Genomic DNA, 14,884 nt, shown 5'->3' with positions numbered 1-14,884 from the left:
CATTATGACTAAGAGAGCTTGTCGGTATGTGCATCATTTCGATATTCTTCTTTCACCAATTTTAGAATATATTTTTCCGTTTTTATATTTAATGTGTTTTTTTTTTTTTTTTTTTTTTTAGTTTCTCTTATATCAGCTAGCCAATATACTATTTTACATGCATTGGCAATATTTTTTTAAGGGTGTAACTTGTTAGCTTTTTAAACATTAAGGAGGGAAATCATCCCTTTTCGCTTATTTGTTTTTTTGATTACATGATTTGTATCTGTTTATAAAAAATAACAACAATAGAAATAAGATGAATAAGCCAATTTGTAACATTCAAAAAATTTAAAACAATGAATGATTTTGTTTTTACCCTAACACAAAGATTATATTAAATTTATATATATTCCCAATTTTCTACAATATGAAGAGGAAGAATATACAAAATAATATATTTCATATTTTTAAAAAGAATAATAGTTCTTTTATTTGTTTTGGTGAAGGAAAATATAATTTAAAGAAATTTGAGAATTTAAAAAAAATCGATTTGAAAAAAAATGAAAATATTAACAAGATAGAAATATTTATTGATGGAAAAAAATTATTAACAAACAATAAAAATGTTTTTGCAGTTCAAAATATGGATCTAGCTTTTCTTGTAAAATTAGAACTACTACGAAATAGTAAAGAAATGAATATTTTAAAAATGCCTTTAACATTATTCATGAATAACTTAATCGATTTTATAAATCCAAAAGAGGGAATAGGTGTAAAGACAAAAAATATGAATACAATTCAGACTGAAAATAATAATAACTATCAAATTAATAATTTGGAAAAAGAAGAAAAAAACAACACTCACAATCATGTTAACAATGTTGGCAAATACTTAGATAATTGCAAAAATGAAACAGGAGAATTTTTAACAAAATTTTCAAATTACAACATTAAAGGAATGTCACACTTTGATATACAACGAGCTTTGATAGAAAAAAATATTTATGACCATTTCAAAACTGATTTAATTTTTTATAGGAGTGATGAAATAAATTCTTTTGGAACCGAGAAAAAAAAAATTATGGATTTAGAGAATCCTATAAATCTACCAAATAGTGTTAATTATTTGGAAAATTATAAAATTAAAAACTTACGTGAAGAAGAAAATAATATTTATAATAAATTTATGAATATTTTTGAAGATATTCATAAAATAAAATTAAATAGCGCTAAAAATTTTGAAACACCTGAACAAGATGAACATGTTCATAAAACAATTCAAAATTTGATTAAAAATATGAACAATTCAGAAATTTTTATTTTTTATAAATGCACACAAATTTTAAATTCATTTATATTTAGTTATTTATTTTTAAAAGGTTACATAAATTACAAAGATGTCTATCGGTATTGCAACCTGGAATATATATATCAGTTTTCAAAATGGGGATATGTATACGATATTAACATTATAAAGGATTCAAGTTCGTTGCTAACATTATCATCTTTAATGTTAATTATGAGAGCAATAAATACAGAAACAGGAAATTATATTAACAAGTTAGGCGAAACCTAGTTTGCGCACACACTCATGGGAAAGCAAGTAGCAATACGTATGCATTATACATATATATATATATGTATATATACAAATATCTCACTTCTTGTGAACAAAATATCAAAAAAAATTAACAGTTTTTCCCTCAGTGATAATCAGATTAGCGAAAAACACGATATCTTGGGTAACCCAGAAAGGTTCACCCTGTTTGTATTCGCTAGAGGGGTAACAACAAAAAAATCAATCAAAAATGGTAAAAATGGTAAAAATGGTAAAATGGTAAAAATGGTAAAATGGTAAAAATGGTAAAAAATAATAAAGTGGAAAAAGGTGAATATAATCGAAACAAACTACGTGTACGAAACTGCTTGTGGATAAATAGAACGTCGGGTTTGCACTATACTGTGACCGTTTTTGCTAGTGATCGAGGTTTATCCGGATCGTGGCCTAAATTAACACTCATATAATAAGCCAGCATTTGCAATGGTATAACAGCAAGTAGTGATGTAAGCAAGCCGTTATTTGGTATTAATATAATATCATCAGCAAAATGATTACAAAGATTTACATCATCAGTTAAGCATATAATATGTGCACCCCTTGATTTAATTTGCTCACCAATACTTATCATTGAATTTTTTGTACCATCATTAAAAATAAGCATAATTACAGGTATATTGTCATCTCCTCCCAATAAGGCATAAGGGCCATGTTTAAGAGCATTTCCTGTCGACCCCTCACAATGTATATATGCAATTTCTTTAATTTTTAATGCACCTTCTAAAGCTATTGGATAGCTTAATCCATTTCCTATGATAAACATTGATTTTGCTTTTGATAATTTATGTGATAATGCTTTACATGTATCTTCACACGATTTAATAGTTGTATCCGCATATAGTGGTAATCTATATAATGAATTAATTAAAGAACTAACTTTATTATTTGAATTTAAATTTTGTTTATTTTGAAAAAACCATAAAGCTATTAATGTTAATACAGAAACTTCAGATGTAAAACATTTTGTTGATGCAACACCAACTTCTCGACCTGCATTTAAATATACACCTCGACCAGTCATATTAGCAATAGTTGATCCCACTGAATTAATTACCGATAATTTTTTTAAGTTAAAATATTCTGCTAATTTACAAGCTTTAATAATATCTCGGGTTTCACCACTTTGTGATATAAATATAATTCCTTCTTTTTCTTTTGGAATAGCAGATATATTAAACTCGATAGGATCCATAACCTGTACAGTATTAAAACAATGTAAATAATTCATAATGTATTTACAAAATAATGCAGCATAATATGATGTACCACAACCAATTAATATTATATTTTCTATATTTTTTAACTCTTCTACATATGGATCTAAACCACCTAATTTAACAGTATTATTTTTAAGATTAAATCTTCCACCATTATTTAAAGATTTTGACAAACTTATAGATTGTTCATGTATTTCTTTAATTGTCCAATGTGGATATGGATCTGGTGTTTTTTGTATAACTATTTCTGGTATATTATCAAATTTTTTTATCATTTTTAAATTGTTAATATTATTTTTATTTATTAACATGATTTCTCCATTTTTCAGTGATATATATTCATTAGTAAATGCAAACAATGCAGAATGTTCTGAAGCTACAAACATTTCATTATCTTTTATACCTATATGTAATGGTGAACCATTTGCTGCTAATACCATTTCGTCAGGAAAATCTTTATGAATAATACAAAAGCTCCAAGTTCCTTCTAATTGTTTTATAGATGATACAACAGCATCTTGAAAACTTTGTTTTTGATCTAAAAAATAGCCAATTAAATTTGCAACAACTTCTGTATCAGTATTTGATTTAAATGGAATATTTTTTTGTACTAAAAATTTTTTTAATTCTCTATAATTTTCAATCATTCCATTATGTACAAGACTTATTCTTTCTTTATAATCTACATGAGGGTGTGCATTTTCATCGGTTTTACTTCCATGTGTTGCCCATCTTGTGTGTGCAATACCAATATTATCATTTTTATGACTGGTCAGGTAATTTCCACGTAATTTTTCAATAGCATTGGCTGTTGAACTACTTGCATATTTTGTTGTTTTTAATGAATTGCTTTTATCAATTGTTGACATACCACATGAATCATATCCTCTGTTTTGTAATATTTCAATCCCATCTATTAATATTTTTGAAGCATCTCCATCACCTAAATATGCCATAATACCACAACAGCTAGCTTTATTCTTTGGAAATAAAAAATCAAAAAAAAAATTTTTTTTTTTTTTACCCTTTTCTTCCTTGCTGTTCATAATTTCATACATCCCCAAAACAGCTAACATGGCTAACAAAAAAATTTTGTTCGACAATTCATATGTTTGTAAATTCAGTGATAAGTGTTTATTACTATATCTATTGTTGTTTTTCTTCCATCCATTGCCTTCAATAATATTATCCATATCTTGACTAGAAAAATTATTGGCTGATTTTGACGAAAATATACATCGCATCCACAATTTATTATATCTTGTATTTTTAATATTCTCGTCATTGTATATACTTTTCCTAAAATAAGTGATATATTTTTTTTTGTTTGACCCGAAATCATTTTCGAGCTTATTTAAAAGTCGCTTCAGAAAGGCATTTAATTTAGACTTCATTTTATCCCCCCCTCTTTTATTCAATTAATACTAAATTGGTTGGTACAATTGTACAGAATGTTATTTCTTTACAATTTTTTTTACAATTTTTTACAATTTTTTTACAATTTTTTTACAATTTTTTACAATTTTTTACAACTTTTTACAAGTCTTTTGCCTATTCGCAGGTTTGGAAATATAAAATATAACTAAAAATACGACAAGGCATGCTTGCCCGTCTTTCTTTTTTTCTTCTCTTTTTTTAGTTCACTTTCTATTTGGTTTATTCAAAATGTATGTATGCATGTATGTATATATATATATATATGTGCGTGTGTGTAATGAATTTTCTAAATTAATTATATTTTTTCATCATTTTAGCATTTAATTGGATACCTCTTGGTATATTTAATCATAAATTTTATATTTATTTTTCCCGTTTTATTTTTCTTCGCTTCCCAAAAAGGTCCCCACTAAAATAAGTCTTTTCTTAACTATTGTATGTTGTAAATAAAATAAGATGGGGATAAATAATAAAAAATACAAATAATTAATAATACCAATCATATAAAACAATGTAATTAACATAAAAGTATTTTTTTTTCATTAAAACCTTTCACATACCTTCCTATTTATATTCCCTTTTTCGTTAAAAAGGGTATTTTATGTAATCATGATTTTATTCCCAATTTTCTTTAAATTTGTTCATTATAACATTATTGTACTCATTTTATTTTTTTTGTTGGAAAAACCTTATTCTTATTTTGTATTTTTTTCTCTATATATGTATATTTATTTTTATTTGTGCATTGTGTAATATATTTTATTTATCAAATTGGTAAAATAAATTATATGAAAAAATTGGAAAAAAATATATTAAAATAATTATTTATTTATATAAATAAAATAAGACTTAATAATTGTATAAATAACTAAATTGGAGGAAAATATGTATTATAATTTTGTGAAATTACCAAAATAATATACCTCAAAAATAAAACAAACACATATCTCTATATATATATATATATATATATATATATTTTTTTTTTTTTTTTTTTTATGGAATATATACACACTTAAATATGTATATAATACCTTTTCTATCCTTATGATATATTTAAATTATTTTGATAATAAAACAGAAAGATAATTAGCTATTTATGTTATAGAAATATTTAGTATTATCAGACTTTTATATAAACATATTGATAGGCTTAAAATAAATTACAAGTTTATATGTGTCAATAAAATGGCTACTAATTTAGTAGGAAAATACACACATATTTAACCAGTTATTTTATTTTTTTTAAATTATTACAAAATGGGAAAAAAAAGCACTATTTTGTAAAAAAAAAAAAGCACTATTTTGTAAAAAAAAAACACTATTTTGTAAAAAAAAAAAACACTATTTTGTAAAAAAAAAAAACACTATTTTGTACCCAACCCATATTAGGTTACCCTGTTGTTGTATATGCATATATATTTATTTAACACTATTTTATAATTTTTTTAAATAATTTTTATTCTTATATATCCACGATGGTGTCTTAACCATAACTACCACTCAATTGGAAATATATACATATGTACATTTTTTAAATTGGCATAAATTTTTTAGTCATTTCTCGTTTTATTTACAAACTATCCCTATTTTAGTAATTATGTAATCAGTCAAATAATGGTGGTATATTTATTTATTTATTTTTAGAGGGCATATATACATAATTGGCTGTTTTACTGTCCTACTATTGTATGGTTATATAATAGAACTTGTCGAAAATACTACACTAATTATATTTTTATTCGATTTATAATATAAAAAATTATTTTAAATATTTTTCTTAATAAATTTATTTTTATTTGTTTGGACAATATTTAAAAAATATGTGGATATCATTTATTGTTATGGGACAATGATAGTATATTATTTTTGTAGTAAAAAAAAAAAAAAAAAAAACTAAAAAAAATATGAGCAAAGAAAATATAATAAATAATGTATACCTATATAACAATTTTCAAACTAAAGAAAAAAAAAATTATGGTAAATTATAATTTTACTATTTTAATATTTTCTATTTACTATAGTTTTATTTAATAATTTTTTTAGAGTTTATTTTATTTTTTTAATATAAATAGTTTTTGCGAATTTTACAATAATTTTTATCTTAAAAAAATAAAAATATTTAAATAGTTACTTAAAGCATATCAACTTCGCAAGTTAATTGCGTGGATATGTAATATGTCATTACATTATTATAGAATACAATCATATTATATATTTGTTTTAAAATAAATACTTAAAATTTTTATGAAATATATTAAAAATATACATAAATATCAAATCTCATGATATATATACATCCTACATATAGCTTAGTTTGTTTTGGGAATTTCTATTTTTTTATTTATTACCTTATTAATTTGTGTACCATTATGTGGGTAACAATTGTATATATATATGTATGCATATATCTTAATAGGATTTTATTTTATTAGACATTTATTTTAAGACAGTATATACCCGTTTTCTTATTTTTTGAATTTATGTAAATTATTTAAAGCTTTCCTTTTACCATTCATAGTTTCAACACTGTTTATTATCACGCTCAGTGTTTGTTTGATCTTGTCACTATTATTATACTTTTCATCACTATTATTATTATTATTATTATTATTATTATATTTTTCATCATCATCATTATTATATTTTTCATTTTTCATTTTTCATTTTTCATTTTTTATTTTTCATTTTTTATTTTTCATTTTTAATTTTCCATTTTTAATTTTCCATTTTTCATTTTTCATTTTTCATTTTTCATTTTTAATTTTCCATTTTTCATTTTTCATTTTTAAACATATATGTGCCTAAATGGGGTAAGACCGATTTCTCTACAGCACCAATCAATAAAATTTAAAAATTTAAAAGAAACAAAAAATTTGAGGAATTAATGTATGATCATAAAGTTGGTGTATAATATATGTTAAGAATTAAACAGTATAAAAATATGTAATATATTTTATAAGCCCAAATTTATCATTTATTTTTACTGATATAAGAAATATAACTATTTAAAGAACCCAATTTAAAATAAAATGAACACATTTAACGATAAACAAATCTATAAAAATAATCTTTTAAGCATTTCGGAAAATCCAGTATGGTCAACCAATAGAATAACACTTTCTCCAAAGGAGTATGTTTATTATGTAAATTTGTTTAAGTAATAAAAATCGTAAAAAAACGTAAAAAAAATCGTAAAAAAAAAATATATTCTATGGTTGTATGTTTTTATATTTCTGCCCACTTCTTAACATTTTTTGCAGCCTAAATGACAAACATGAAAAAAATTACATTGATAATAAAACGGCATCGTCTTTTTTACAAAACTCGGGTTTATCTATCTCGGTTTTGCACTCAGTTAGTTTTGAAATGGAAAAATAGAAAGCAGATAAAGAAAGCAGAAAATGGCTCGCCTCCATTTTTCCATCTCATTTTTTCATTTTTTCATTCCATTTTTCATTCCATTTTTCATCCCATTTTTCATTCCATTTTTCATTCCATTTTCAGATATGGGAATATAGCGATGTTCAAAATAAGGGATATTTGACTCCGGAAGATTTCTTTATTTGTTGTAGGCTTGTTGCTCATGCACAAAATGGGAATCCTTTAAGTTCCGAGATGATCAATATACGTAAGTAAATTGGAGTGCCAGTAAACTCCATCTAGCGCGTGCATACATAGAGCATGCATAAATATGTACATAAAAGTGATTCATTTTCCACGTTTTCCACTTTGCAGAACCGCCTTGCCTTCCCAATTTTGACATAATCCGACATAAATCATTTTCAAACATTTCAAATATAGAAGAGAATATAAATTGGAAAATTGAAATAAAAGAAAAAGAAGAATATAAAAAGATTTTTAAAAAGCTAGATATAAATAACGAAGAAAAAATAGAAGGAAATGTTATTAGAGAATATTATTTAAATACATCAAACATATCAATATGTGAACTCATGCAAATATGGAATATTTCTGATTATGATAATGATGGATATTTAACTTTCAATCAATTTTGTGTAATGAATAAAATTGTTGAAGTAAGAAAAATAAAAGAAATAAATATTCCATTATCTATTCCAAAAAAATTATTTAGTTCTATAAACCCAGATCACAATCTTGTTATAAATGGTAACGAAATCGAAAAATTATTACAATTTTGACATAGCTATTTTGACATAGCTATTTTGACATAGCTAGTTTTGACATAGCTAGTTTTGACATGCTTTATTTTGACATGCTTTATTTTGACATGATTAATTTTGTAGGCGATGATACTTCACTCAATCACATGAACAAAGAAATTGAGACACATGCATCTGACAAGTCTCCCTGTTTAAATTTGTTAAAACCGGAAAACGATGAAAATGTTGAAAATGATGAAAATGTTGAAAATGTTGAAAATGATGAAAATGACGAAAATGTTGAAAATGTTGAAAATAGTGATAGTGTTGAAAATAGTGATAATGAAAAGCTTAATATGGAATTTGACTTCTTCGAGTTTAAAAATGAAGAATCAGATAATAGTGAGTATGAAAAAAGAAAAAAGAAAAAAGAAAAAAAAAATGTAACTAAATCAAACATGGTCTTTAAGGATAAATGTGAAAAATTCTCGGATTTTAGAAAAGAGGAAGAAAGAGAACAAAAAGATATTATACAACAAGTTTCAAATCATGATAATGAAAATTTAATAATAAATAAAAAGAAAAAAAAAAAAAAAAAAAAAAAAATCGAAGAAAAAACATTGACATATAATGAAGAAGGCTTTGAAATTGAGGAGATGGATCCAGAAAACCCAAAACAAAATCGCATAAAAAGTGGAAAAAAAAACGAAAAAAAAACCGAAAAAAAAACCGAAAAAAGAACCGAAAAAAAAAGCGAAAAAAAAAACGAAAAAAAAAACGAAAAAAAGGCTGAAAAGGAAAAACTGAAGAAAAGGGCAAAACAAAGGAACCAAGGAAAAGAAAATTGGAAAGAAAAAATGGAGAGACAAAATAGTGAACATAATAGTGAACATAATAGTGAACATAATAATGAACATAATAGTGAACAACATAATGAACAGGTTAGTGAACAGGTTAGTGAACAGATTAGTGAACAGGTTAGTGAACAGATTAATAACATGGTATTAGAAAATGTGTCATCTAATGGAACTATTGAAAAGAATAAAGATATTGAAAATGTTGAAGCTCGAAATAGGATGTGGAAAGATTTTGTGAATGAAACAAAATTAGCTAAATTAAATTATAGAAATATAAAAAATCGAAATATTGAAAATAAAGATATATATAAAATTGAAGAACTCAATAAAAAAATTCAAGTTGAAAATACGGAAAAAAAAATAAATATTGAAAAACAAAAAAATCAATTAAATAGATTATCTTATATATATGAACATGAATTAAAAAGATACCAATGCCTTAAAGATGAAAGAAGGAATCTTGAATTTTTAAATATATGCTTATATAAAGATATAAAATATAAAAAAGAAAATATAAAAAATATAAAAAATGAAATTAAAGAGCTTATACATGATATAAATAAAATAAATATCGAAAATTTAAATATTAATAAAAGTTATATTAAAAAAGAAAAAGATGTTAGAACGGCTGATCAAAAAAGAAAAGATTTAGAACAAGTTATAAATAAAGAAAAAAAATATTTAAAAAAAGATGAAAAAAATTTAATTATGTTAAAGAATATGATTTTATATTTAAGGAAACAAAAAGCACAAGCTCTTAAATTACAAAATGATTTAAAAAATAGATATGATGTTACGAATACAGATTATCAGCTATTAGTTAAAAATATTTTTCACCAACAAAATAATTTAAATAACATTATTAATAAACGTTTGGACATAGAAAAAGTAAAAAATCAGCAGATTGTTTTGTTCAATTCTTTATCTAACCAATCTATATTACTCGATTTAAAAAATAAATATCCTCAATTAAAAAAAACTCTTGAAAATTGCTCTACCCCCACATTTCAAGCCCATGACAATCCACCTCAATCTTTCCAACGAAAGTATTTTGCAGACAAAAAGGGAATCCCTAACGAGTTGGTAAGCTCGCCACGTCATGTCACTTTGCATTTGCCACTTTGCATTTTCCACTTTGCATTCTCCACTTTGCATTTTCCACTTCATATTTTCCACTTCGTATTTTCCACTTTGCATTTTTTCACCCTTTTCAGAATCATGAAATTAAGTCCGAAAAAAAAAATATAAAAAAATTTGAAAATATTAAAAATGGGGATAGTGTAGATATTTTTTCCAGCCTCGATGAAATTGACTCCCTCGAGGAAGGCCCAGAAGAAGAGGTTCGCCCAAATTTGTGACAGCCGCTACATCTTGTTTGGTCTTTATTTTCATTCGCTCGGTTTTTATTGCTCATTTATTTTACTACTATTTTTTATTTCTTAGAATGAGAGCTCAAACGAATTATCATTGAAAGATGGGAGTCTTAAGAGCGACGAAAACGCCTCATAGTCGCGCAAATGTTTTTTTTAACACCTTTATTTTAAAAATTTTTTTCATAATTTTTTCATAATTTTTCAATTTTTTTCACCATTTTTATTTTCAATTTTTTTCACCTTTTTTATTTTCAATTTTTTTCACCTTTTTTATTTTGTTTGTTTCCATTTCAACATCCACACAAACTCGCCGCTCACTACCCCAACTTTTTTTTAATAAATAAAAATATATTCGCATAATATTTGCTTGCTTATAAGAAATATGCACAAAAAAAAAAAAAAAAAAAAAAAAAAAGGAAAATGTAGCAATTAGTAATATTTGAAAGAGTGTTGTTATTTTTATTATTGATAAAAAAATAAATGTAGAAAATAGTAAATATCTATGTGGTAATGTATATTTATTTGCATAAATATGTAGCAATAAACTGTTTTACCATATCTCTATGCCTGTGAAGTGATGCAGGCCGCATGTATATATACATATATATATCATAGAACATATTTTGTTTTATTTTAAATGTTTATGTTGCTGTTTTTTATATATTTATTTGTACATGATAATAAATGTGAGATGAAGATATGGACATATTTGGAATTTTTCGAATTAGAAAATCTTATTTTGGAAAATCGAAAAAAGAAAATATAATACCACTATATGAAAGGAAAAGTAGAGAAAAATTTAAAAAACAAAAATTATTAAAAAAAATAAAAATAAGAAATTTATATCTTGATAATAATGTGATATCTAATATTGTTGCCAATAAAAATAAATTCCGAAATATATTTTCTAATAACAATTTTCAAATCTTATACAAACCCAAGTATAATTTGGTCGATAATAATGATGAAAATCGTGATGAAAATCGTGATGAAAATTGTGATGAAAATTGTGATGAAAATTGTGATGTCAAATGTAATAACAGGTCAGACATAAATTTGAGTAATTATCTCAAAATTGTCAATGAAATATGTTTATTTGAAAAAAGAAATGAAAATGGAAATAATATTTTGATGGATGAAAATGGAAATAATATTTTGATGGATGAAAATGGAAATAATATTTTGATGGATGAAAATGAAAGTATTAGCCAAATAAATCAAGAGTTAGTGAATTATACACATTTAAAAAAATTATACTTTTTTATTAGAAAAAAAAATAACCATCATGTTGTTAAATATATAAATAATACCAACTTGTTAAAATTATCAATTTTTATGAATTTAAAAAATATTAGAAATTATGTGATTGAAAATGAATTATTGAAAAGGTTATGTGAAGAAGGCATACAAAATGAAAAAAAAAAAGGTGAAAAAAAAAGTGAAAAAAAAAAAAGTGACAAAAATGTAGATCACCCATTCTATTTTAGCAAAATTAACATTTTCTATGTTTTTGAATTTCTTCATCATATTGGGCTAAATAATGTGAGAACAAAAAGGAATGTTATAGAAGAAGTGGGTAAGACAGTTAATTATCCTATGTGGTCATTTTATAAATTAGAAAATTTGTATACATCATTATTAAAACATTTAATAAATAATTATATTTTAGAGAATAATGATATTATAAAATTATTATTTTTAGGAGATAAATATTTATATTTTAACAAAAATTTATTTAATTATTTAGATAATACAATATCTATGAGATTTGAAAATTTTGATGAACATGACATAACATTTATATGCAAACATTTAAACAAAATTTTATTTTCTATTTCAATAGGAATAAATAATATTAATTATGACCAAAAAATTCATAGACTTATAAAAAGATATGTGTGCAAAAGTTTGATTTTTTCCAATAAAACAAATGTAGAATTTTTCGAAAAAAATATTGAAATGTATGAACAAATAAAAACATATAATAGTTTTAAAGAATTAATAAAAAATAGTTCATTTATTCATACATTAAATTGTGAACTTAAAAAATGTGTACATGAATATAAATATTATAACTTAATTGATTTATTCGAATTTTATACAATTTTTGAAATAAAAAAAAAAGGAATAATTAAAAGATTTATAAATGAAATTGATAAATATATAAATATAATGAAATATGGATATCATGCTAAAGCATTAATTTTATTTAGTTTAAATAAAAAATATTTAGAAGAAGAAAATGAAAAAATTGTTAGAAAATTAGTAAGAAGAATACCACATATGTTAAATTTTTATTGGCCTATTGAATTTATAATTGAAATAATTATTGCTTGTTCATATTTTCAATGTAAAGATAAAATTTATAAACAATTATTTTTATATTTAAAAAATAATATTAAAAAATCTGCTCATCCAATTATTATAATTAATTTATTAAAATCAATGTCTATTATAAATAAAATTAATTTTACTATTTTCCACCAAATTATGAATTATATAAAATATGATATAAAAAAAAATAACAATAATAAAATAAATATAAATTATGTCATGTACATGTTAAAATATATGTCTAAGTTAAAATATACAGACTCAGAATTTTTTTATTTTTTTTTGTCACAAAATAATATTTTTAAACAAATTAAAGATTTATCAAATGAATCATTAATTAATTTATTTTATCTTATACATAAAAATATTGATTATTTGAAAAATAAAAATAATTTTTTTATTAATAATATTTATATCAAAAATTCAATAGCAAATTTTTATATAGAATATATATTTTATCTTATATTAAATCGTGAAAACTTTTTTAATCTCAAAAAATTCGAAACAAATAAAAATATTTATGTTCATGTAGAAGATATGAAATTAAAATGGCAAATAGGAATAAATAAATATGTAACAATAACATATGATCAATTTATGTTCATAAATAATGAAAAGCTTGATAAAAGACAAAATGTGAAAGAAAATACGGCACTATCTACAGATGATAAAGATGAAATATCACGTCCCAATTTTAGCGACACTAAGGCTAATGAAAATGTAAAAATAGATCACATTAATATTGCTGAAAAAAATACAACCGATTTTGATGGTAAAAAATTAGAAGAATTTGATGGTAAAAAATTAGAAGAATTTCCTGGTAAAAAATTAGAAGAATTCCCTGATAAAAAATGTTCACAATTTTCCTTCGATATTAACACATTCATATATTTCTTAAAAGTGTGTACAGATTTAAAAATAACAAATATAAATATTTTGAATTATTGTATAAATTATGTACATAATCATTTAAACTTTTTTAATGAAAATGATGTAATAATTTTATTTCAGTTTTTTTCTGAACAGTACATAAATTTTTTTTCTTCTATCCAAGAATCTCAAATTCGAATATTATACAGTTATTTAAATGAAATTTTAAGAAAAAATATTTTGCATATATATGATCATCATTTACCACAATGTGCCTTTTCAGTTATATCATTTTATTTTGTAGAAATTGTTTTAAAAAAAAAAATATGTCCAACTAATATTGATTTGCTTGAAATATCAATGACAATGTTGTGTAATAAAATGAGAGGAGGATTAAAAATAGTTATCGAACAATATGAAACAAATGAACAAAAAAAAATAATCTATGAATTGTTAAATATAATATCACAAATGTTGCAAATGTTATATATGACAATGGAACGAAGGATGTCTAATGAATTGTTTGATTTTTGTAAATATATTAAAAAAGAATATTTTGAAATAAATGAAGATATAACAAGCGAAAAAGATCGAGCTAGCCAACAATTTACTCTTTTTTTATCTGACTTGTTCAGAAATAAAAAAATCGCTCATTTTGTAAAATATTTTTATTATCCCTATATGATTGACATTGTAATGGAAGAAAACACAAATGAGGAATCTCCTGCACACAAAAAAAAAGCTTTATTTGTAATTGATAATATCGAAAATTTATACTTAAAAAATGTACAAATAACCGAATTTTTCGAACATTGTAATTCTGAAAATGTGGGGGAAAAAAAAATTGTTTACGAAAATTGTGCAACTACTTGTTTAAAGCCATATTATTTTTTGAGAGAATGGTTTTTAAATAATAGTGGTTTTTCCATTTTGTATGTATCAATGGATGATTGGAAAAAAATGTATAAATAACATGCCTGATTCATATATATATTTTACATAATTAATAAAATAATATGGGGATTTGCTAATAGCTACCTATACATTTTTTTAAAGCATAAAGGGCTTTATT

At 23.0% G+C, this 14,884-nt stretch overlaps 4 protein-coding genes across 4 annotated transcripts; 3 read left to right on the top strand and 1 right to left on the bottom strand.

Moving 5' to 3' along the window:
• Nucleotides 1–409: 409 nt before the first annotated feature.
• On the top strand, nt 410–1,558 carry PY17X_0510500 (ATP synthase mitochondrial F1 complex assembly factor 2, putative; the record flags this gene model as incomplete). Its single annotated transcript, XM_022955209.1, has 1 exon — nt 410–1,558. One exon carries the CDS (start codon nt 410–412, stop codon nt 1,556–1,558), a length of 1,149 nt encoding a protein of 382 aa, XP_022811665.1.
• A 379-nt stretch (nt 1,559–1,937) lies between these two features.
• On the bottom strand, nt 1,938–4,211 carry PY17X_0510400 (glutamine--fructose-6-phosphate aminotransferase [isomerizing], putative; the record flags this gene model as incomplete). Its single annotated transcript, XM_723760.2, has 1 exon — nt 1,938–4,211. One exon carries the CDS (start codon nt 4,209–4,211, stop codon nt 1,938–1,940), a length of 2,274 nt encoding a protein of 757 aa, XP_728853.2.
• Nucleotides 4,212–7,286: 3,075 nt separating this feature from the next.
• On the top strand, nt 7,287–10,744 carry PY17X_0510300 (EF-hand calcium-binding domain-containing protein, putative; the record flags this gene model as incomplete). The annotated part of the gene is made up of 7 exons (XM_022955207.2): nt 7,287–7,414; nt 7,518–7,611; nt 7,762–7,885; nt 7,993–8,385; nt 8,523–10,318; nt 10,450–10,575; nt 10,679–10,744. The coding sequence occupies 7 exons, from the start codon at nt 7,287–7,289 to the stop codon at nt 10,742–10,744; spliced, it is 2,727 nt and encodes a 908-aa protein (XP_022811664.2).
• Nucleotides 10,745–11,307: 563 nt separating this feature from the next.
• Nucleotides 11,308–14,784, top strand: PY17X_0510200 (conserved Plasmodium protein, unknown function; the record flags this gene model as incomplete). The annotated part of the gene is made up of 1 exon (XM_022955206.1): nt 11,308–14,784. The coding sequence occupies one exon, from the start codon at nt 11,308–11,310 to the stop codon at nt 14,782–14,784; it is 3,477 nt and encodes a 1,158-aa protein (XP_022811663.1).
• Between the last annotated feature and the right edge of the window lie 100 nt (nt 14,785–14,884).

Source organism: Plasmodium yoelii (assembly GCF_900002385.2).
Source record: "Plasmodium yoelii strain 17X genome assembly, chromosome: 5".
Lineage (NCBI taxonomy): Eukaryota > Apicomplexa > Aconoidasida > Haemosporida > Plasmodiidae > Plasmodium > Plasmodium yoelii.
Note: the sequence above shows the minus strand (reverse complement) of the source record. Positions and strands in the feature narration are given on the sequence as shown.